The sequence below is a fragment of the Grus americana genome, chromosome 29 (assembly GCF_028858705.1).
Source record: "Grus americana isolate bGruAme1 chromosome 29, bGruAme1.mat, whole genome shotgun sequence".
Taxonomy (NCBI): domain Eukaryota; kingdom Metazoa; phylum Chordata; class Aves; order Gruiformes; family Gruidae; genus Grus; species Grus americana.
The window spans coordinates 2,797,793-2,817,622 of record NC_072880.1 but is presented as its reverse complement, the minus strand read 5'-3'; the positions used below and the strand labels follow the sequence as shown (position 1 = coordinate 2,817,622).

General features: G+C 66.5%; 5 protein-coding genes across 10 annotated transcripts; 3 read left to right on the top strand and 2 right to left on the bottom strand.

The window, feature by feature from the left end:
- Positions 1-31: 31 nt before the first annotated feature.
- BNIPL (BCL2 interacting protein like) lies at positions 32-2,341 on the bottom strand. The gene is made up of 9 exons (XM_054806233.1): positions 1,919-2,341; positions 1,617-1,702; positions 1,370-1,539; positions 1,141-1,275; positions 915-1,017; positions 698-829; positions 509-595; positions 266-364; positions 32-166 (listed from the first exon to the last, which is right to left on the bottom strand). Exons 1-9 carry the CDS (start codon positions 2,339-2,341, stop codon positions 124-126), a joined length of 1,278 nt encoding a protein of 425 aa, XP_054662208.1. The 3' UTR covers positions 32-123.
- On the bottom strand, positions 2,278-6,405 carry PRUNE1 (prune exopolyphosphatase 1). Of its 4 annotated transcripts, XM_054806235.1 has the most exons (9): positions 6,278-6,309; positions 5,241-5,311; positions 4,577-4,681; positions 4,276-4,481; positions 3,849-4,033; positions 3,594-3,752; positions 3,399-3,493; positions 3,157-3,315; positions 2,278-3,019 (listed from the first exon to the last, which is right to left on the bottom strand). In XM_054806235.1, exons 3-9 carry the CDS (start codon positions 4,643-4,645, stop codon positions 2,699-2,701), a joined length of 1,194 nt encoding a protein of 397 aa, XP_054662210.1. In that variant the 5' UTR covers positions 4,646-4,681; positions 5,241-5,311; positions 6,278-6,309; the 3' UTR covers positions 2,278-2,698. The 4 variants fall into 4 exon arrangements, with proteins under 4 accessions (XP_054662210.1, XP_054662209.1, XP_054662212.1 ...); XM_054806234.1 differs by lacking the exon at positions 5,241-5,311 and having other exon boundaries at positions 6,278-6,405; XM_054806237.1 differs by lacking the exon at positions 5,241-5,311 and having other exon boundaries at positions 6,309-6,329.
- A 237-nt stretch (positions 6,406-6,642) lies between these two features.
- MINDY1 (MINDY lysine 48 deubiquitinase 1) lies at positions 6,643-12,659 on the top strand. Of its 2 annotated transcripts, none has more exons than XM_054806232.1 (11): positions 6,643-7,379; positions 9,167-9,274; positions 9,515-10,131; positions 10,250-10,307; positions 10,414-10,478; positions 10,620-10,778; positions 11,162-11,264; positions 11,348-11,490; positions 11,612-11,761; positions 11,884-12,024; positions 12,207-12,659. In XM_054806232.1, exons 3-11 carry the CDS (start codon positions 9,643-9,645, stop codon positions 12,285-12,287), a joined length of 1,389 nt encoding a protein of 462 aa, XP_054662207.1. In that variant the 5' UTR covers positions 6,643-7,379; positions 9,167-9,274; positions 9,515-9,642; the 3' UTR covers positions 12,288-12,659. The 2 variants fall into 2 exon arrangements, with proteins under 2 accessions (XP_054662207.1, XP_054662206.1); XM_054806231.1 differs by having other exon boundaries at positions 11,570-11,761.
- Positions 12,660-12,848: 189 nt separating this feature from the next.
- On the top strand, positions 12,849-14,927 carry LOC129197511 (basic proline-rich protein-like). The gene is made up of 2 exons (XM_054806001.1): positions 12,849-12,897; positions 13,520-14,927. The coding sequence occupies exons 1-2, from the start codon at positions 12,849-12,851 to the stop codon at positions 14,626-14,628; spliced, it is 1,158 nt and encodes a 385-aa protein (XP_054661976.1). The 3' UTR covers positions 14,629-14,927.
- CERS2 (ceramide synthase 2) lies at positions 13,322-19,531 on the top strand. Of its 2 annotated transcripts, none has more exons than XM_054806171.1 (11): positions 13,322-13,450; positions 15,379-15,552; positions 16,146-16,263; positions 16,377-16,495; positions 16,671-16,728; positions 16,827-16,877; positions 17,155-17,247; positions 17,441-17,569; positions 17,646-17,752; positions 17,863-18,016; positions 18,286-19,531. In XM_054806171.1, the coding sequence occupies exons 2-11, from the start codon at positions 15,380-15,382 to the stop codon at positions 18,412-18,414; spliced, it is 1,131 nt and encodes a 376-aa protein (XP_054662146.1). In that variant the 5' UTR covers positions 13,322-13,450; position 15,379; the 3' UTR covers positions 18,415-19,531. The 2 variants fall into 2 exon arrangements, with proteins under 2 accessions (XP_054662146.1, XP_054662147.1); XM_054806172.1 differs by lacking the exon at positions 13,322-13,450 and adding an exon at positions 15,120-15,191.
- Positions 19,532-19,830: the final 299 nt, after the last annotated feature.

The window sequence follows — 19,830 nt, the reverse complement described above, 5'->3', positions numbered from 1 at the left end:
TGCCAAATGTGCCAGGAAAAGCCGAGACCCCCCCACACGTGCTCCCGGCCACGTCCTTTATTCACCCGTGGGCGTGCGGGGAACCGAGCCCCCGATGCCACCGCTCGTCCCTGTGTGTCCCCGTCACCGCGTCACGTCCCGGCTGCCATCCCAGCTCGGTTCCAGCCTGCGGGGAGAGAAAAGCAGCCGTGGCCAGCACCGCGTGGCTCCCCCCCTCCCCAGACACACCCCCCCCCCAAACCCCGGCCCTGCGCAGGGGACTCACCGCCGGACGGGCTCGGGGACGTGCGCTGGCTCCAAGGGGACGAGCCGGGAGAGCTCCCGCAGGCTGGGGGCGAACCGGACCTTGCTGCTGAAGGTGGGGCTGGGGGAGACAGGGGGGGGGGGCCCAGCTCGTTACACCCTTGTGCGACAGGACCCCTTCACCAGGAGCTGGCATGGGAAGCCCCGGGGAGGAGGAAAACGTCCCCGTGCGAGGCCTCGCACGTGCGGGTGCGAGCAACCCTACCTGAGAAAGGGCCGGGAGAGCGTCACGAGTGCCTTGACGTACCAGGTGGGGTGGACGATGATCACAGCCTGGAGGCTCTTCCGGAGCCTGGGAAGGACCGGGATGCTCCAGGGCTCGCCGCCAGCCCGGCACGCTCACTGCCGCCACCCCCCGTCCCGGCACGCTCCCCGGGAGCCCTTGCACGCTCACCGCCGATCCATAGCCTGGTAGCACCGTTTCATCCAGCCGAAGGAGGGGATCTGCCCCCACGCTGCCGCCCCGCTCAGGCACACCAGGACGTAGCGGTCGGCCACCGTCCTCTCCAGGGTGCCCACGATGTACCTGGAGGGACGGCGCGGCCCGTCAGCTCGGGGAAACCGAGGCACGGGGCGCGCAGGAAGGACCCCGGCTCCCCCCCCGGCCCCACCTGAGCAGGTTCTCCATCACGTAGCTGTACCGGGGGATGCTGCTGTCCGGGAGGTGGCAGGCGGCGAAGAGCAGGATGGCACCGAAGCCCTCACCATGGTACCCTGGCCGGAGCGGAGGGTGGCACGGCCGGCGCCTGGCGTGTCCCCCTCCCCCACGCCCCCAGCCCCCGTGGGCTCGGGAAGGGGACCCAGGAGTCCCACCCCGGGCACCCGTCCCCGTGTTACCCCCGTGGGAGAGGACCCGGCTGTAGGGCTCCACCGCGCTCAGGTCCACGCTCTCCTCCGGCCGCTCGTCCTCCGTGCCCGGCGCCCGCCGGCTGCCAGCCCCCTCGGCGAAGCCCCAGGCATGCGGCAGCTCCTCTGCGGGCAGCTGGTTAGCGCGGCACTGGGGGGGGGGGGGGGGGGGAGATGACCCTGGGGGTCCCCCCGTGCCCCCACCCCGGCCGGGTCTCACCCTCCCACTCGAAGCCGTCACTGCCCGAGGGCGTCTCCAGCGCGTCCAGGTCGATGTCGATGCTGGCGTCGGGCGAGCGCTCGGCGCTCTCGGTCTGCTCCGGCGCTGGCAGCCGCCTCCGCATGCGCCGCGGGGCACCCCCAGCCCCCGGGCACCCCTCCGGCAGGGGCCTGGTAGGGACGGGGGGGTCAGCGGGACCCCGGGACAGGCGGCGGGTTTGGGGGTGCCGCTCCCATCGCCCTCTTACCGGGGGAAGTCCTCATCCTGCCACTCCTCGCTCAGGTCCAGGCCGTCCCCGGCGGCCGTCCCCGCGGCCATCCTTGTCACCGTCGCCTGCAGAGAGAGACGCCAGCCCCCGTTCAGGGACCGGGCCCGCCCCCCCAGGGGGCTCTCGCATCCCCCAGCGGCTCCGCACCAAACCACCCCCATTTCCCACCTTTCCCGCCCCATTTCCAAACTGAAAGCGGGTGCCAACCGGCTGCGCCCGGCCGACGGCCCCGCTCAACCCTCTACGAGACCTCAGAGAGTCCCGGCACCGGGGCCGCTCACCTCTCCGGGGAGCCTCTCTCGGCCCGTGGCTCCCCACCGGCGACGGGCTCTGGTGACGGCACTGGTGGCTCCTCCAAACTGGTTTGGCCGCATTCGCAGCCGGCAGAGGCCACGGCTCATCGCGGCACAACCGGTTTCCTCCCCGCTGGGCCAGATTTGGGGGTTCGGCTGCAAAGCGCCCACCCCCCCATACGCTACGGGCCCCCGAAACGCTCCTCTGACCCGGGGGGGGGCCATTGGCAGGGGGGGTTGCACCCCAGGAAAAGAGGGGGTTCGCCCCCTGCGATGCCCATGGGGAGGGCGGGGGCCTCGCGGCGCAGCGCCGGACCCGTTGTGGAAGAAGAGCCGAGAGCCAAAAGTGGAAGAAAAAGGGAAATTTAATCCTCGGAGCACACGGGTGACAGTCCCGGGCTGGCAGCGCATCCGGACCCACCATCCGGGGCCCCCCGCAGCCCCCCAAGGGAGGAAGAACGGCAAGAACTCATTAACCCCCCCGCAGCGCCTTCGTTAAGGGGGTGCAAGTGCTGCCCCGGCCCCCCCTGCCCACAGGGTCCCCGAAAACCCACCCTGGGCACCAAACCCCAGCGGGGCCGTCGGCGCGGTGGGAGCCCGTCGGGGGGGGCACGTTGCGACGAGGACCCAGCTCCAGCAGCGAGCCGAGCCCTAACGAAGGCAGCCGAGCCCTAACGAAGACGGCCGCGCCCCCCTCGTGCCCAGGCACCCTGCCGGGTGGACCCCAGCTCCTCGTGCGGCCCCCCCAAAGCCGCCGGGTGCCCGCTCTCATTTCGGGGAGCCGGGGGGCTGCCCGGCGGCGATGCGGCTGACCCGATCCAGGACATCCTGGGGGCAGAGGGGGGGCACGGCCTGCGCCAGCGGACATTCCTCCACCAGGCTGTTCATCGGGGTGGGCGGCGGGACCACCTCCTCCTCCGGCCCCCCGGCAGCGCCCGGCCCCCCCAGGGCTGCCCGCAGGACGGGCAGGACCTTCTTCCGCGATGCCAAAGCGTTGCCCTGGGCGTAGGCGCTCAGGCAGGACCAGGCGCTCGGCAGGGGCCGGAGGTGCAGGGACGGCGCCGTCGCCTCCTCCAGCGCCCGGCACACCTGCAAGGGACCCCCCCCCCAGCACCCCCAAAATCGGGGTGGGGGGTGGGTTTCAGGGCGCTGCAGCTGAGAACCACCCCAGCTCCCCCCGTCCGTGCTGAGGGTTCGGGGGGGTACGGCCCAGCCCCGCCACTCACCGCGCTCCGGAGGGTCTCTTGCTGACTGTAGACCGCGAGCTGCCGGGAAGGTTCGTTCTGCTCGTTAAAAGAGATCATCATGGCCACCAGCCCCGCGTAGCCCCGAGCTTTGCAGAAAGCATCCAGGTCCTGCAGCAAGCCGGGCCGGCGCAGGAAGGTCTGGAGGGGGCAAGACGCCGGGCGTCACCGCGCTGTCCCCACCGTGCCACCCCCTGCCTCAGTTTCCCCGCGCTGAGCCTCGCCTCCAGGTCCACGTAGATGGCGCTGACGGCGAGGACCAGCTCATCGCCAGAGAGGACTTTGAGGTCCTTCCGCAGCATCTGCTCCGTCGTCAGCCCTGGGAGGCGAGAGGGGCCGAGCGTGAGCCCCGGGGACTCGTCCTTGTCCCCGAGGAGAGGGGGTCCATCCCAGCGAGACCCCAGACACCCCCGCCGGACCTGAGACGTCAAACTTGGCCGCTTGCAGGGCTCGGAAGACGGCGTCGCGGGCCGGCAGCTCGGGGAACCTCGCCTCGAGCAGGGAGACGCACGCCACGTCCCTGGGCGTCACCTTGCCGGCCGCCGGGCTCAGGTTGACGCAATCCAGGACGATGGTGCCTGGGGGGGGGACACGGGACACGACGACGCAAGCGGGGGCCGTCAGTCGTCGCCGTCCCCCTCGGACAAGGCTCGGTGAAGGCTGCCCGTCCTCACCGTGCAGCAGCGTGGCCGTGAGTCTGTCCAGCACACCCGGGGGCCCTTGGGCGATCCGCTCCGTCACCAGCGTGGCGCAGGAACCCACCGGCTCTGCCGTCACCCGGCAGCCAGGGGCTCGGTCCCCTTCCAACGGCCGGTGGTCGAGGACCTCCACCACGGCCTCTTCCAGGGCCGCGTCGGCGCTGGTGGGCGAGACGGGGAGGGTGAGACCCCCGGCACGGCCCTGGGGCGCAGCCACGCTGCGTCACCCCCGGCACAGCCTGGAAACCCCCTTTAATTCCTCTCCTCCTGCCCTAAAAACACCCCAGGAAGGGAAAGATTTCACCCCCCCGGGGCCAAAATCGAGCGAGGAAAAAGCGAGACTTCGCGTGGGCGGTCGTCCCCGTGTCGTGTGTGTGTGTGTGTCCCCCCAGCCCCGGCTCACCCGGGCAGGACGTGGTGATCGACCAGCGTCAGGGAGAGCAGCCCGGCGCGGTGCAGCCCCCCCAGGTCGATCTCATCCCGGAAGACGAGGGAGGCGGCGGGGACGCCCTGCTCCCGCAGCAGGAACGTCGTCTCCGTCCGGAGGGCGAAATCGGCGCGAGGGATGTTCAGCACCGGGACGAAGGCGGCTTTGGGAGCCGGGGTGGTCTGCGGCGGGGCGGGGGTGACACCCAGTGAGGCGTGTGTGTGTGTGTGTGTCCCCCAGCCACCGTTTGTCCCCCGAGCCAGCGGGCGAGTCTCACCTTCGCCAGGAAATACGCCAGGGCCAGGGCCGAGACGGTGGAGTCCAGGTCGCAGGCCTCATTGCCCATCACCACGTGGATCTCCCGGTGACGCTGGACGTGGTCCTGCCGGGGCAGGAGACATCAGGCGCGGCAGCGACACGGCCCTGAACTCCACAGCCCCCCCCCCCACCCCACCCCCGGGGCCAGCCCCTTCCCCTTCGCCACCGGTGTCCCTGGAGCCGCTCCTCACGGACGTCACCCATCTCCCAGCCGCCACCGGACGGGGTCCTGGCATCCCCGAAGCGCCGACCGACCCGGCACCCTTGGGACGAGCCCCGGGGTCCGTTTCTGGCACGAGAGCCTCACGGTTTTGGGACACGGATGCAGAAAGGGAAAACCCAGCTCGGCCACGAGCGACCGTGATGGCGGGGACGGGGACCTTCCTGCCCGGGGGACGCCGCCGCAGCCCTGGGAGCCTTTTTAACTCCAGATCAAAGTGGTTTTTCCAGAGAGGCGGGAGGCAGCGAGCCCCACGGAGGCAGTTTGGGGCTGGCTGCCCCCCCCCCCCAAAAACCCACATTTCACCCCTTTTTTTCTTGCCTGCAGCAGCAAGAAAAAGAATGTCACCCACGTCACCCCAGCGATCCCCCGTCCCCGGGTGCTGGCGCCCGTCCTGTCTCACTCGAGGCAGTCGCCCTGGCTCCGGGCCCTTTTTCGGTGACAATTATTTCACGCCATAACCCAGATTCGCTCCTTTATTCGGTGTAAGCCGAGGATGTAAACAACCGGGAGCCGCCTGCGGCACTGACCCCCGGCAGGTCGGGGGACCCGCACCCACGTGCTGCGAGACCGGGGACGGGGCTGCAGGGGTGGGGTGGGGGGTGCTGGGGAGCCCCCGGCCGTGGATACGGTTTGGGGTGTCCCCGGCGCGGCGGTGCCACCCCGGCCCCCTCTCTCCAGGGGAGATGGGTGCATCCCACCCGGGGGCCTTCATCCTCTGTGCACCCTGCTCCCCCCTGCACCCCGCTTTCCTGGGCACCCAGTCCTGCTGCACCCTGCTTCCCGCTGCACCCCAAGCCCCCTGCACCCCAGTTCCCTGGGCACCCTGCTCCCTCCTCGCACCCCAATCCCCTGAGCACCCATCTCCCCCCACAACCCAGTTCCCTGAGCACCCAGTCCCCATGCACCCCAAGTCCTCTGCACCCCACTCTCCATGCACCCCGCTCCCCCACGCACCCCAGTTCCCTGGGCACCCGCTCCCCACGCACCCCACTCCCCCTTGCACCCTTGGGCACCCACTCCCCGCCCCGTGCACCCCACTCCCCTGAGCACCCATCTGCCCCCACACCCCTCTCCTCTGGGCACCCCAGTTCCCTGGGCACCCTGCTCCCCCCTTGCACCCCAATCCCCTGAGCACCCATTTCCCCCCTTGCACCCCAGTTCCCTGAGCACCCACTCCCCATGCACCCTGTCCAGCTGCACCCCAAGCCCCACGGCACCCACTCCCCACGCACCCCACTCCCCCCTGCACCCATGGGCACCCAATCCGCGCGCACCCCATTCCCCTGAGCACCCATTTCCCCCCGCACCCCAGTTCCCTGAGCACCCACTCCCCATGCACCCTGTCCAGCTGCACCCCAAGCCCCACGGCACCCACTCCCCACGCACCCCACTCCCCACGCACCCCATTCCCCCGTAACCCCCCCCCGGCCCCGCTACCTGCAAAGCCGCCCTGTTCCCCTCCACGAACCGTTCCATAGCGGCGCCGATCCGCGCCCCAACCCTCCCGACCCCGCCCAGTATAGCCCAGTATAGCCCAGTACAGCCCAGTACGGCCCCAGTTTCCCCCCCCACACGTTATCAACCCTCCGGGGGGGGGCGTGGCCGCCCGCGCGCGTTGCCGGGAAGGGGGCGGGGCCCCGCGGGAGGCGCTGGGGGGGGCGAACCCCCCCCTCCCCTCAACCCCCCCCCTTTTAATCACCCCCCGTCGCGGCCAGTAACCGCTGACCGGTGACTAGTTACTGGTGACCAGTAACCCCTGGCCCGGCCGTAGGCCCGTCAGCGGGTGAAGGGGTCACCCATCGCCTCTCGCCCAAGCGCCAAGGCCTCAAAAATGAGGAAGAAAGCGGGAAATTGGTGATTTGTGGTGTCACCGCCGGTAGCCAGGCCGGTAGCCAGGCCGGTAGCCAGGCCGGTAGCCAGGCCTCGCCCGGGGAAGCCAGCGGCTTCGCCCCGAACGCCTCAGTGCTCAGTGACGGTGTGGGGTGTTGGCGGTGCAGGCAGCTGCCTGCTCTCCCCACCCCTCCTGCCCGTCCTTCTCCTCCTCCTCCTCCTCCTCCTCCTCCTCCCCCGGCTGTAAATCCGCCTTCCCGGCAGAGAGCCGGAGCGTGAGGCTCGGTGGCGGAGAGCAGGCCTCTGCCCGGTGGGGAGAGGGGAACCGGGGGGGGAAAAGTAAAAAAAAAAAAAAAAAAAAAAAGGGAAAGGGAAAGGGAAAGAAGAAGGGGAAAGGGAGGAATACGGAAGGGAAAAGGAAGGGGAAAAGGGGATAAAAGAGGGGGAAAGGAAGGGGAAAAGAGGGGGAAACGAGGGATAAAGAAGGAAAAAAGGGAGGGAAAAGGAGGGGAAAAGGAGGGAAAGGAATAAGGGAAAAAGGAATAAGGAAAATAGGAGGGGAAAGGGAGGAAAAAAGAGGAATAAAGAAGAGGAAAGGAAGAGAAAAAGAGGAAAAAAGGAGGAAAAAACAAAGAGTAAAGAAGTGAAAAGCAGGAAAAAGGAGGAAAAGAAGGGGAGCGGGGGAGCGACGGCACGAAGCGGCTGCAAAGTAAGAGCGGGGCGGGGGCACCGGGGGCTCCCGGGGGGCACTGGGGGGGTTGGGGGTGACCCCCCTGTCCGGCGGTGCCGCGGGTCGAGGGTGACGCCGGGGCTGTGGGAGCGACGGCGGCGTTTGGGGTTGGTTTGGGGCGTTTTGGGGGCAGCGGAGGTGGGTGGCTTTGGGGGGGGGGGTCGGGGTCCTGTTACCGGCCCCGCTGCCGGCTGGGGAAACTGAGGCACGGCGGCCCCCGAGCCCTCGCCCGCCCCGGCCCACCCCAACGCCCGCCGGCCAGGGCTGGGCCCGCTGCCCCCAGCCGGTTTTTCCGGCTGCCGGTGCCTCGCCAGACGCCGACCCGGCTTCTGCTGCGGCCGGTGGGGCGGGAGCGGCTGCCGTGGGTCCGGCTCGGCACCGGGCAGCGGCTTGGGGTGGCGGCACCCGCTGCTCTGCAGCCACAGCGCCGGCATCTGGGCATTCCTGTTCCTAAAAAGATAAGATTATTCACTTTATTCCACTTTATTCCACTTTATTCCACTTTATTCCACTTTATTCCACTTTATTTTATTCCACTTTATTCCACTTTATTTTATTCCACTTTATTCCACTTTATTTTATTCCACTTTATTCCACTTTATTTTATTCCACTTTATTTTATTTCACTTTATTCCACTTTATTTCACTTTATTTTATTCCACTTTATTCCACTTTATTTCACTTTATTTTATTTCACTTTATTCCACTTTATTTCACTTTATTTCACTTTATTTTATTTCACTTTATTCCACTTTATTTTACTTGACTTTATTTTACTTGACTTTATTTTACTTGACTTTATTTTACTTGACTTTATTTTACTTGACTTTATTTCACTTGACTTTATTTCACTTTATATTTCACTTTATATTTCACTTTATATTTCACTTTATATTTCACTTTATATTTCACTTTACTTCATTTCACTTATAAAGAACACACACGTAGGTATTTATTTAGTGAGTTCATAGAATCCCAGACTGGTTTGGGTTGGAAGGGACCTTAAAGACCATCTAGTTCCAACCCCCCTGCTGCGGGCAGGGACACCAAGGCTATTTATTTAAGAGTATTTATTTGTCCATCTACTTATCTATCAAAAATATTTGTTTAACGTTTGTTTAGTTAATAAGACTACTCATTTATTTACTTACCTATATATATTTATCCACCAAGAATACTCGTTTATTTATTTCTATGCTATTTATATAGCTTATTTATTTATTTATCTATCCATGATTTATTAAGAATATCAATTCATCTATCTACCTATCAAGAATATTTGTTTAGTTATTAATAATACTATTTATTTATCTTTATAGCTATTTATTTCTCGTGAATATTTATTTACTTACTTTATTTACCCCCCCAAAAAACCCCCCTTTTTCCCCCCACTTTCCACCCTCCCTGGGCGTTTCCATCGCCGTTGTCACCTGCATCCCTCTCCGAGCATGCCTTGGGAATATGGGGGGGCTTCGAGAGGGTCCGCTCCCCGCTTACGGAGCGCAGCCTGCGCGGGCGGGAGGAGGATTAGGGGCTCAGGAGATCTCCCGGCGAGGCGGCGTGGGTGGCCGTGCCGCGGCGGGGACCGCGGAGGGACAGGGCAGAACCCAGTCGAAGCCGGAGCAGCCGCGCTCCTGCCTGTGCGGGGGGTTTAAAAGCCAAATTTTCCAAATCTCGTGAATATTTCCAAGCCAAATTTTCCAAATCTCGTGAATTTCCAATCCTCTTGACTATTTAAAAGCCAAAATTTCCAAATCTCTCCGCAGGAGCACCTTTGCTGGGCTGAGTTTGCAGGAAAACCCCGGCGGAAGCGCAGGACTCCGACCTTTCCTCCCGGCCGCTTTGGCTCCATCGAACCCCTCAATTCCTCCCAGGTTGGTTTGGGTTTTTTTCCCTCTTTCCGTGCAAACAAGAGGCAGATAAAATCCGCACGTGTCCATGGCATTTGTTTTTTTAACAAGGATTTAGAAGCGTGAGCAGCCAATGTTTTATTTTTCGTTATTGAAATGAATGGAAAGGGGTGGGGGAGAAAAAAATCTCAGCTAAACGAGCCATACCCAGTAAACAAATTGGACTAATATATATATATATTTTTTTTTCTTGAAATACCCAAGTTTTACCTTCTAAAGGAGAGGTTTGGGATGTGGCCATTCCCGGACGGATCCGGAGTGTTCACAGGGGCCTGATCCGGACCCGCTCGAGGCAGGACGCCACGGTGAGGGTCCCGCTGCTGCCTGCTCCCATGGAGCAGCTGCCCGAGCGGGAAGGGACGATCCCGTCCCCTTCCAGCAGCCAAGGGCCGCGCCAGCTCCCGGAGGAAGATGTCGGTGGGGAAGAAATACCGGCTGGCGGCCGGGAGAGCCCAGCACCGGACACGCAAGCCGCCGTGCCGTGCGGCGGGGAGGCGGATGTGCCTTCCAGCCCCGGCGTGGGGCAGCCGGGCTGCGCCCCACATCTCCCCACTGATGAGCGTCCAAAGGAAGATGCTTGGGAGAAGCAGCCTGTGGAGGGTGGGGGGTCCCCGCCGGCTGCCCCCGTGCCGGGTGCCGGGGCGGTGGGGTTACCGGCTGAGCCCCCCCAAGCCCGGAGCCCCAGTCGGGAAGCGGAGGCGGATTTTTATTGCGTGAAGTGGATCACCTGGAAAGGCGAGCGGACGCCCGTCATCACACAGAGCGAGAACGGGCCCTGCCCGCTCCTGGCCATCATGAACATCCTCCTCTTGCAGTGGAAGGCAAGCGGGGTGCGGGGGGGAGTTTGGGGGGTCCAGCAGGGGGGGATCGGGCCCGGCCCCCCCTGGATCGTGAGGGGAAGGGGCCGGGGAACGGTCCTCAGCCTCTCGGTGCTTCCAGGTGAAGCTGCCCCCGCAGAAGGAGGTGATCACAGCCGAGGAGCTGATGGCTCATTTGGGTGAGCCCCCCCGACCCCCGGGACCCTGGCAGCCCTGCCCCGCTGCCGGGACGGCGGTGTGCCGCGGTTAACCGGCTCGCCGGGGGCTGACCGCGCTGCTTTGCAGGGGATTGCATCTTGTCCACCCAACCGCAGGAGCGGTCGGAGGGGCTGCAGCTCAACTTCCAGCAGGTGAGGAGCGAGGCCGCGCGCCACCCAGCCCGAAAATTGGCTCGCCCTGTCTCGGGGAGCACCGGTGGCCTTGGGCTGCAAGACTTGGGGTGCCTGTCCTGCTCCCCGAGCAAGCCCCCCCTTGCTTCTTCCCCCCCCCAGAACATCAACGACACCATGACGGTCCTCCCCAAGCTCTCGACGGGGCTGGACGTCAACGTGCGGTTCACGGGTGTCTCGGACTTCGAGTACACGCCCGAGTGCATCGTCTTCGACCTCCTCAACGTCCCGCTCTACCACGGCTGGCTGGTGGACCCCCAGGTGAGCCGGCCCCACGGCCGTCCTCCCGCCTGGCCGGCGGCTCGCCTGCATCCAGGGACGCAAGGGAATGATCCGAGGGCTGGTGAGACCCTGGCATAGGTTGCCCAGAGAAGTTGTGGATGCTCCATCATTGAAAGTGCTCAAGGTCGGGTTGGACGGGGCTTTGAACTTGATCTAGCTGTCCCTGCCCACGGCAGGAGGTTGGACCGGTGACTTGGGGTGACTTTGAAGGTCCCTTCCAACCCAAACCCTTCCGTGATGGGTACTTCCCCGCAGCGGAAGCCACCGGCTCAGCTTCTCGGATGTCCCGGTGACGGAGCGGTGGGAGGGCAGGTCCCCGCGGAGCCGGTGCTCACCCCCCCCGGCCCTTCCCCTCCCCGCAGAGCCCCGAGGTGGTGCGAGCCGTGGGCAAGCTCAGCTACAACCAGCTGGTGGAGAAGATCATCACCTGCAAACAGGCCAGCGACTCCAGCCTGGTGAGCGAAGGTAACGGCCCCCCGCCGCCCGGCCGCCCGCTCCCCGGGGTCCCTGGGGGGGATCTCGACGCTCCCACCCCGTTCTCCCCCCAGGGCTGGTGGCGGAGCAGTTCCTGGAGTCCACGGCCTCCCAGCTGACCTACCACGGGCTCTGCGAGCTCACGGCCGCCGTCAGGGAGGGCGAGCTCAGCGTCTTCTTCCGCAACAACCACTTCAGCACCATGATAAAGCACAAGGTGCGGCTCCGGCCCCTGTCCCGGCTTCCTTCCAGCCGGCAGACGCCCCCCCCCCCCAAACACTGTCCCCTGTCCCCAGGGCCACCTGTACCTGCTGGTGACGGACCAGGGCTTCCTGCAGGAGGAGAGGGTGGTCTGGGAGAGCCTCCACAACGTGGATGGGGACAGCTGCTTCTGCGACACCGATTTTCATCTCAGCCACGCTCCGGGCAAGGAGGGGGCTACCGCGGCCCCCCCGGACCACCGACTCCAGCAGAGACAAGTGGACCAGGTAGGGGACAACTCAGGGGACACCCGAGTCCCGTCCCAGCTCCGGCGGATGCTGCAGGGTTTGGGCCCGCTGTGCTGAGCCCCCCCCCCCCCATCTCTTTCTGCCCCCCCCCCCCCCCCCAGGATTACATGATCGCCCTGTCGCTGCAGCAGCAGCAGCAGCAGGGACAGGACCCCTCCGCGCTCAGTGACCTGGAACTCGCTCGCCAGCTGCAGCAGGAGGAGTATCAGCGGCAGCAGCAGCGGCAGCAGGTCGCAGTGCAGGTAACCGGGTGCACCCTGCTGGGACTGCAGCGTGGGGTGCGGGTTCTCCTCACCCTCTCGCCCCCCCCCCCCCCCTGCTCTGCCTCACCGGCCAGTGCCAGGGGGGTGGCGGTGTCCCCCAGGGATGATGGGGGGGTCCCCGTGGGTCCTCCCGCTCCCCAGCGCCCTTTTTGTGCCCGCAGGGCCGTGCGCAGCCGGGCGGCTGGCCGGCCGGAGAGCGGAGGCAGCGGCAGAAGCCGGACTTGGACTGCACCCTGCTATAGCACCCTGGGGGGGGACACCCGGGGGGGCCCTGCCCCATCCCCGCCATGGCCCCCCCCCGGCATCTGCCCAGGCTGGGGTGTGTGGCGGGGTCCCCGCACATGGAGCCCCCCCAACTCCCCCCCCGGGGGTCCCTGGGGACAGGAGGGGGACACGCACATGCACGAAGGGGTGTCCTTCCTCATCCAGCGCCGGGACCACCCGCATCTTTCCAGTGGCCTTAACACGGGGGGGGTCCCACCTGGGGGGGTCCCACCCCTTGGTCCCTGCTCCGAGACGTGGGGGGACACGCGTCTGGGGGGGGGACACACACGCACCTCCGTGTCCCAAACGCGGCCTTAGCCCTTGGCAAATAAAGGACTTGTCCCCACGCACACGGGTCCGGCCGTCTGACACCAGTGGGGGCATCCACGCCCCACAGACACGCGGGTTTGGGGGGGCATTGAGGGGGAGTGGGGTGTCAGGACCCTCTGCACCCACGGACACGCGGGTTTGGGGGGGCATGGAGGGGGAGTGGAGTGTCAGGACCCTCTGCACCCACGGACACGCGGGTTTGGGGGGGCATGGAGGGGGAGTGGAGTGTCAGGACCCTCTGCACCCACGGACACGCGGGTTTGGGGGGGTTTGGGGTGACGGGACCTTCCGCACCCCACGGACACGGGGGTTCGGGGGTGCCCGTGGGGTGCAGTGTCGCGGCGTGGCCGGCAGGGGGCTCCCCGCCCCCCCCGAGTGGGGGGGTGCAGGGGCGGGGGGGTCTGTGGGGGTGCGTATGGAGCGGGGGGTGCAGGGGGCAGCACAGGGGTGTCTGGAGGGGACACGCAAAGGGGGGTGCGGGGGGTAGGGGTGCACATCGGGGTGCCTATGCATAGGGCTCAGTAGGGGGTGCCTAGGGGGTGCGTAGGGGTGCATGGGGACGAGCAAAGGGCGAGCACAGGGGGTGCATAGGGGGTGCCCGAGGTCCGCCCGCCCCCGCCGCTCCCCGTGCCGGCGATGGATTGCTCAGGCCTGGCGCCCCGCCCCGCCCCGCCCCTCGGCGGGCCCCGCTCCCCTCCGGGCCCTCGGCGTTGGCGGTGACGTCACTCCCGCCCGCTGCCTGGCGCGGGGCGCGCGCTGGGGGGGGGGGCGAGCGGCAGCGCGAGGCGGCGGCTTCGGGCGGCGGCAGCGCGTGAGTGAGGGGGGGGGGGGGGCGGGGGGGGGACACGGGGCTTCTGGGGCCTCCGGGGCCTCCGGGCAGCGCCGGGCCCCGCTCCGGGCCGGGCCGGCAGGGCAGGGGCGGCGGCTCGGGCCGGGCCGGGCCGGGCCGGGCCGGGCGGGGGGGGGCCGCGGGCTCGTTCCCGGTTCGTGTGTCCCGTGTGTCCCGTCCCGTCCCGTCCCCCAAATCCTCCGGGGCTCCCGGTTGCGGCGGGCCCGGCGGGCGGGGGGTGGTGTCCGAGCCGGAGCCCGGCGGGGCCCCCCCGGTGCTTCCCGGCCGCCGCCCGCGGGCGGCCCCGTGCCTCGCTCCCCGCCCCGGGCCCCGCGGGGCTCCTCCTGCCGGGCGGTGCGGGCCGGGGCCGGGGCCGGGGGGAGGCGGTGGTGCCCCGGCACGCTGCGAGGCCCCGGGCCCGGCCTCCGTCCCCGCCGGGGCTGGGGTGCGGCTCCCCGGGGCCGGCTCCTTCCTCCCTCCGGGCCTCTCCAGCCGGCGGCGACCCGGTACCCCCCCAGCGGGGGGGGGACACCCACCGCCAGGAGCCCCCGGTGCGGGGGCCTGCCCGGGATCCGGTGCCCAGCGATGCTCCCGGCCCCGTTTTTTCCTCCGTAACCCAAAACTTTCAGGATTTTCTCACTTTCCAGCAGGATCGCTCCCAAAATCACCTCGGGGCGGGGGGGGGGACACCCGGCCGACGGTACCGGTCCCGTTCCCCCCCCCCCAGCCCGGTGGCACCCGGTTCCGGCTCCTCTCCCTCCCCGGGACATCGCCTGGGCCCCCGCGTCCCCATTTCCCCGGGGGAGAAGATGCCGCCAGCCCTGACCGGGGCCTCACCCCGAGTCCTCCCACGCTCCAGCTGCCTGCCCTGCCCGTTCTGCCTGCCCTGCCCGTTACCTGCCCGTGTCCCGTTTGCGGCACAGCCGTGCTGTCACGTCCCGGTTAAAACGGGAACGTGGTTCTCCCCGGCTCGTCCCTCCCTACAGCCCTGCTCCGCTGTGGGGCTTTGCCTCCCAGGGCACGGGGACCCCCCCGACGCCCCGCACGGCCCCACAGAGCCCGGGCTCGGGGGGGGGAAACCGCTTCGTGTCCGATGCCGGCGTGGAAGGGAAGAGCCGGGATGTGCCGAGGGGGGTGGCTTCCCCACGCCGCGGCAGTGACGGTGACAGTCCTGGGCCTCCTCTCCCTCCCCGTGCCCGTCGGGAGCCGCGAGGCACCTTTTTAAGGCACAAAGGTGTTCATTGTGCCACCGGCAAATCCCTAATCCTGCGCCGCACAGCCGCCTGGGTCCGGCTGCCCGGCTGAGGGGCGGCGGTGGGCTCTGTGCCTCAGTTTCCCCCCCCACCGGTGTTGGGCGACGTGCCCAGGATCAACCCCGGGGTGCGGACGGAGCGCTCGGGGGAGAAACCATGGCAGGGGGCTTTCCCCCTCCTCTTCATCCCGCCGCCATCCCGGGATTGCGCCTGTCCCCGGCCAACGCCACGGCATGCGATGCCGGGGCGGGGAAATCCCGCAGACCGGGAACGCGGTTCCTCCCTCCGGCCGGTGCCAAGGATCCGTCCCGCCGGTCGGAAGCGAGAGCCGACCTCGGTTAATCATCACCCGCTGACCTCTCTGCCGCAGGGAGCAAAGTCCCTCTGTGCCGCGCGGCACAAGGGGAATTTCGCCGCCCCGCGGACCCTCCCCGGCGCGTGGCTTGGCCGGGGGCTCGCCGGGAGCCGAGGTGGGGCGTGGGGTGCCGGATCCAGCCGGGGCGTTGCAGACCGCGCCGCTGGCACCGGCCGGAGGGAGACGTGACCGGTTGCGAGCAGGGAGCGGGGTCCGACCAGCCGCCTCTGTGCAGGGCCCCCCCCCCCCCGGCTCCTCAGGGCCCCCCCTCACCCCACCTCTCCCTCTCTTCCTCCCCCCAGCATGTTTCAGACCTTGTACAACTATTTTTGGTGGGAACGGCTCTGGCTCCCGGCGAACCTCACCTGGGCCGACCTGGAGGACCGGGATGGGCGAGTCTACGCCAAAGCCTCCGACCTCTACATCACCCTCCCCTTGGCCTTCCTCTTCCTCGTCGTCCGGCACCTCTTTGAGACGTGAGTCCCTTCTCTGGGGTGGGGGGCACCCCCCGATCCAGCTCTCCCCGCACCCCGGGGGCTGCACGTGAGGCTGTGACGAACCCCTGGACATGTCACCCTGTCCTCAGCCCGGCTTGGGGTGGCCCTGGCACCCTGGGGGTCCTGTGTGTCCCCCCGCCAGACCACGTTTAGGGCCGGGGACCTGCCCCCGGCGACGCTGCACAAACCCGGCTTTGTGCATCCTCCGCCGCCCTTATCGCGGCACGGTCGGCCGCAGGCCCCGGCGTTTAAGGAGCGATTTGTTGGGCAAACAATGGCGAGCCGAGGCCGGGAACAGACAGGGCTTTGTTGGGACGGTGGGAGAAGGGGGGGGCACCCTTCAGTGGGATGGATACAGCCCTGCCGCTTGGTGGGGGGACGGTCCCCCAACCCTGGGGTGACAGAGGGACCTGGCGGTTCCCCTGTGGTAAAACCCACCTTGGAGAAGCAGCAGCGGGATGGGGAAACTGAGGCACCGAGTGACTGCGGGTCCCTGGGTGGCTTCGATGCGGCCGCGTCAGCCGGGCGACACAGAAACGGGGACGTTTTATGTCCCCCTACTCCTCCCCCAGGTACGTGGCCACCCCACTGGCCGGGCTACTGAACGTCAAGGAGAAGATCAGGTTAAAAGCCACCCCCAATGCCGTGCTGGAGAAGTTTTACGCTGCCACCACCAAACACCCCAAGCAGGTGAGGGGAGCGGGGACCCCAAAAGGGGCTCGACGTGGCTGGAGCCGGGGCAGGGGGTGAGCGGCAGAGTCGGGGCCCCACAGCGTGGCGGTGACGTCCCTGCCGTCCCCCAGGCCGACGTGGAGATGCTCTCGAAGAAGAGCGGCTGCACGGTGCGGCAGGTGGAGCGCTGGTTTCGCCGCCGCCGCAACCAAGACCGGCCCAGCCTGCTCAAGAAGTTCAGGGAGGCCAGGTGAGACCCCGCGCCCGGCATCGCCGTCACCCTGCGGGCCGCGTCCCTGCGGTGGATGGGGCTGGGGGGGCACCTGCTTGGCCGGGAGCTGCCCTGGGAGGGCGGGATGCGGGGCCGTCCTTCTCCCTCCCTCGCCCCGGTGCCCGTCTGAGGACCGTCTGCTTCCTTTTTCCAGTTGGCGATTCACGTTTTACCTTATTGCTTTCATTGCTGGCATGGCTGTCATAGTGGATGTAAGTACCGGCCCCCTCCCTGCGTGTGCCCGGCCCCGCCGGCCCCCCCGGCCCCCTCTAACCCCTCTCTGTCTCTCTCTCCTCTCCGCATCCCGCAGAAACCCTGGTTCTACGACCTCCGGGAGGTGTGGAAGGGATACCCCATCCAGGTGAGCCCCCAGCCGCCCTCCCGCAGCCCTTCCTGCCCCCCGGCGCTGCCTGGGCGATGGGAACCGGAGCCCCCGGGGTGCGGGAGGGGCTCTCTGGGGCTGCACGGGCTCTCTGGGGCCCGCGTGGGTTTGGCTGACGCACGGGGAAGGGGTTTGCGTGCCGGGGGGTGCAGACGGGTCCCCAGGACGCCCGTGGTCTGGCTGGTGCCTGCGGAAGGGGCTCGAACCCCCCCGGGGCACGCGGAGGATCCCCCCCAGCCTGTGTTTTGGCTTTCAGAGCATGCTGCCCTCCCAGTACTGGTACTACATGATCGAGCTGTCCTTCTACTGGTCCCTGCTCTTCAGCATCGCCTCCGACGTCAAGCGCAAGGTGGGCTGCGACGGTGGGGCTCTCTGGGGACGGGGTGGCAGGCGCGGGGACGGCTCGGCAGGGTTTGCTTTGTCCTCATGGCGGGCGTTCGGGACCAGCGGGCTGGGAGGGTCGGGGGCCACGGGGGGGTGGCGGGGCGCTGGGGGTTGGAGTGGGCTGCTGTAACCCCCGGCTCCCCCTTTCCTGGGCGCAGGACTTCAAAGAGCAAATCATCCACCACGTCGCCACCATCATCCTCATCAGTTTCTCCTGGTTCGCCAACTACATCCGTGCAGGGACGCTCATCATGGCCCTGCACGACTCGTCGGACTATCTGCTGGAGGTACGTGTCCCCCCCGCCGCCACGGCTGCGTCCCACGTCCCCTCCCCGACTCACCCCCTCCCCTCCGCCCCCACAGTCCGCCAAGATGTTCAACTACGCCGGCTGGAGGAACACCTGCAACAACATCTTCATCGTCTTTGCTGCCGTCTTCATCGTCACCCGCCTGGTCATCCTGCCCTTTTGGTGAGTGCCGGTCGCTGGTGAACGGGTGAGGAAACTGAGGCACGGGGGTGGAGAGACCCCCGGGGGGGTGGGATGCCGGTCCCTGCCCGTAACAGCTCCATCCCCCGCAGGATCATGCACTGCACGGTGGTTTATCCGCTGGATCTCTACCCTGCCTTCTTCGGCTACTACTTCTTCAACTTCATGATGGTGGTGCTGCAGTCGCTGCACATCTTCTGGGCCTACCTCATCATCCGCATGGCCCAGAAGTTCATAACTGGAAAGGCAAGAGGGGGCCGGGGGGCGGCTCGGGGTGGATGGAGGGCGCGGGTCTGCCCCGGGAGCGAGGTGGGGGCACGGGGTTTGCAGGGGAGACCCCCCCAAACCATGAAGCCGGACTGCGCTTGGCTTCCCGAGTGCCCTTGGTGGGGGGGGATGGGGGCGGAGAGGAATCCACGCTGGTTGCGACAGGGGAAACCGAGGCACGGCAGGAAAACAGTACGCTGACCCCCCGTGACCAAGTCCCCCCCTTTCCCTCTCTGCCTCCCCCCCAGGTGGTGGAGGACGAGAGGAGCGACCGCGAAGAGACGGACAACTCGGAGGAGGAGGAGGAGGCGGCGAAGAACGGGCCCCTCTCCAACGGCCACCCCGTCCTCAACAACAACCACCGCAAAACCGACTGAGCGCCCTCGCCCCGACTCTGCGCCCGCGGGGGCGGCCGGGGGGGGGGCCCTGCCGGAGGCCAAACCCGTGAGATGTCAAATCCCACCGCTGCCGCCCTCGCGTAGCGCCAAGGTCCCCGTCCCCTCCATCCTCGCCCCTCCCCGGTCCAGCAGAGCAAACCGGGACCCCGGAGAGCCCAAATCGGCCCCTGGTCCCCTCCGTCGCCTCCTCCGGAGAGGGGCCGCGGCTCCAGGGGCGGCTGCAGTCGCTGCTTTTCCGCCTCGCACTCGCCGTCGGTGCCCTTTCTGCCTTTCACCTGCTGCCTTAATCCACCGCGGTGCCCCGGCGCAGGCAGAGCGAGGACGGCTCCCGCCGGCACCCCTCCGGGACGGCTCTTCCCCCCCCCCCTGCAGCCCCTTGGCAGCGCCTGTGGCCGGAGATCTCGGCTCCGGCGCCCGGCCGGGCTCCAGCTCCGCGTTATTCCCCCTTTTCCCCGCCAGCCCCTCGCCGGAGGGGAGCACGTCCTGCAGCCGCCTCTTCAAATATTTTGGGGGGGTGGGAGGGGGGGGACGACGACGGTGGCAAAAGCCCCTTCCCTGCTGCGTGTCCGGCTTCGCTGCCGGCACCGAGCGAGGGGGAGCGGTGGAAAAGCGGGCGCAGCCCTGGCAGGGAGGAGCAGGGGACGGGTTGGGGGGGGTTTCGGGGGCCGAGGGGGCTCCACGAAGGAAGGTGCAGGGTTCAGTCACTACTCGCGTCTCCTGGAGGAGTTTAATCCCCTCGTTTCTCTTTGTAAATGGGTTTGGAGTCTCTCTCCCTCTCCCGGTCCCTTCCCCAGCTATAACAGGACAAATTTGCAACTGATTTTTTTTTTTCTTTTTTTCTTTTTTTTTTTTTTTGGTTTGTTTCTATTTATTTGGAAGACAGAAGGAGCCGGGCTTGGCTCTGTCTCCCACATCCACCCGGGATGCGGCGAGACTTCCCAGCGCGGAGGGGTGGGGGAAAAGGACCATTAACCAACGTCAGACCAAAACGTGTTTTGTTGTTTTTTTTTTTTGGTTTGTTTTTTTTTTTTTTTTTAAAAAAAGGTTAAATATATTAAAAGTTAAAAAACTAATAAACTTCAGTTAAAAAAAAAAATATAAAGGGCTTGGGCATCTTCTGTGGCTGGCGCGGCGGCCCTGGCCCCTGCAGAGGTTTGGGGGTCGTTGCTTTGGCGCAGGCCCCTTCAGCATTCGTTAAAGCAGTGCAGAAAGTGGGCAGATTTGGGTATTTTGATATTTTAATGTTTGGGGTGGTTTTTTTTTCCTCTGCCCCCCCCCCCCACCCCGAAAGCTCTCTGTGTCTTCAATCCTACCCCAGCCCCGCTGCCAGAGGAGCAGAGGACAAAGCTGCCATTCAGGTGGATGCTGAGGATGGAACTGGAGCTCACGGAGGCC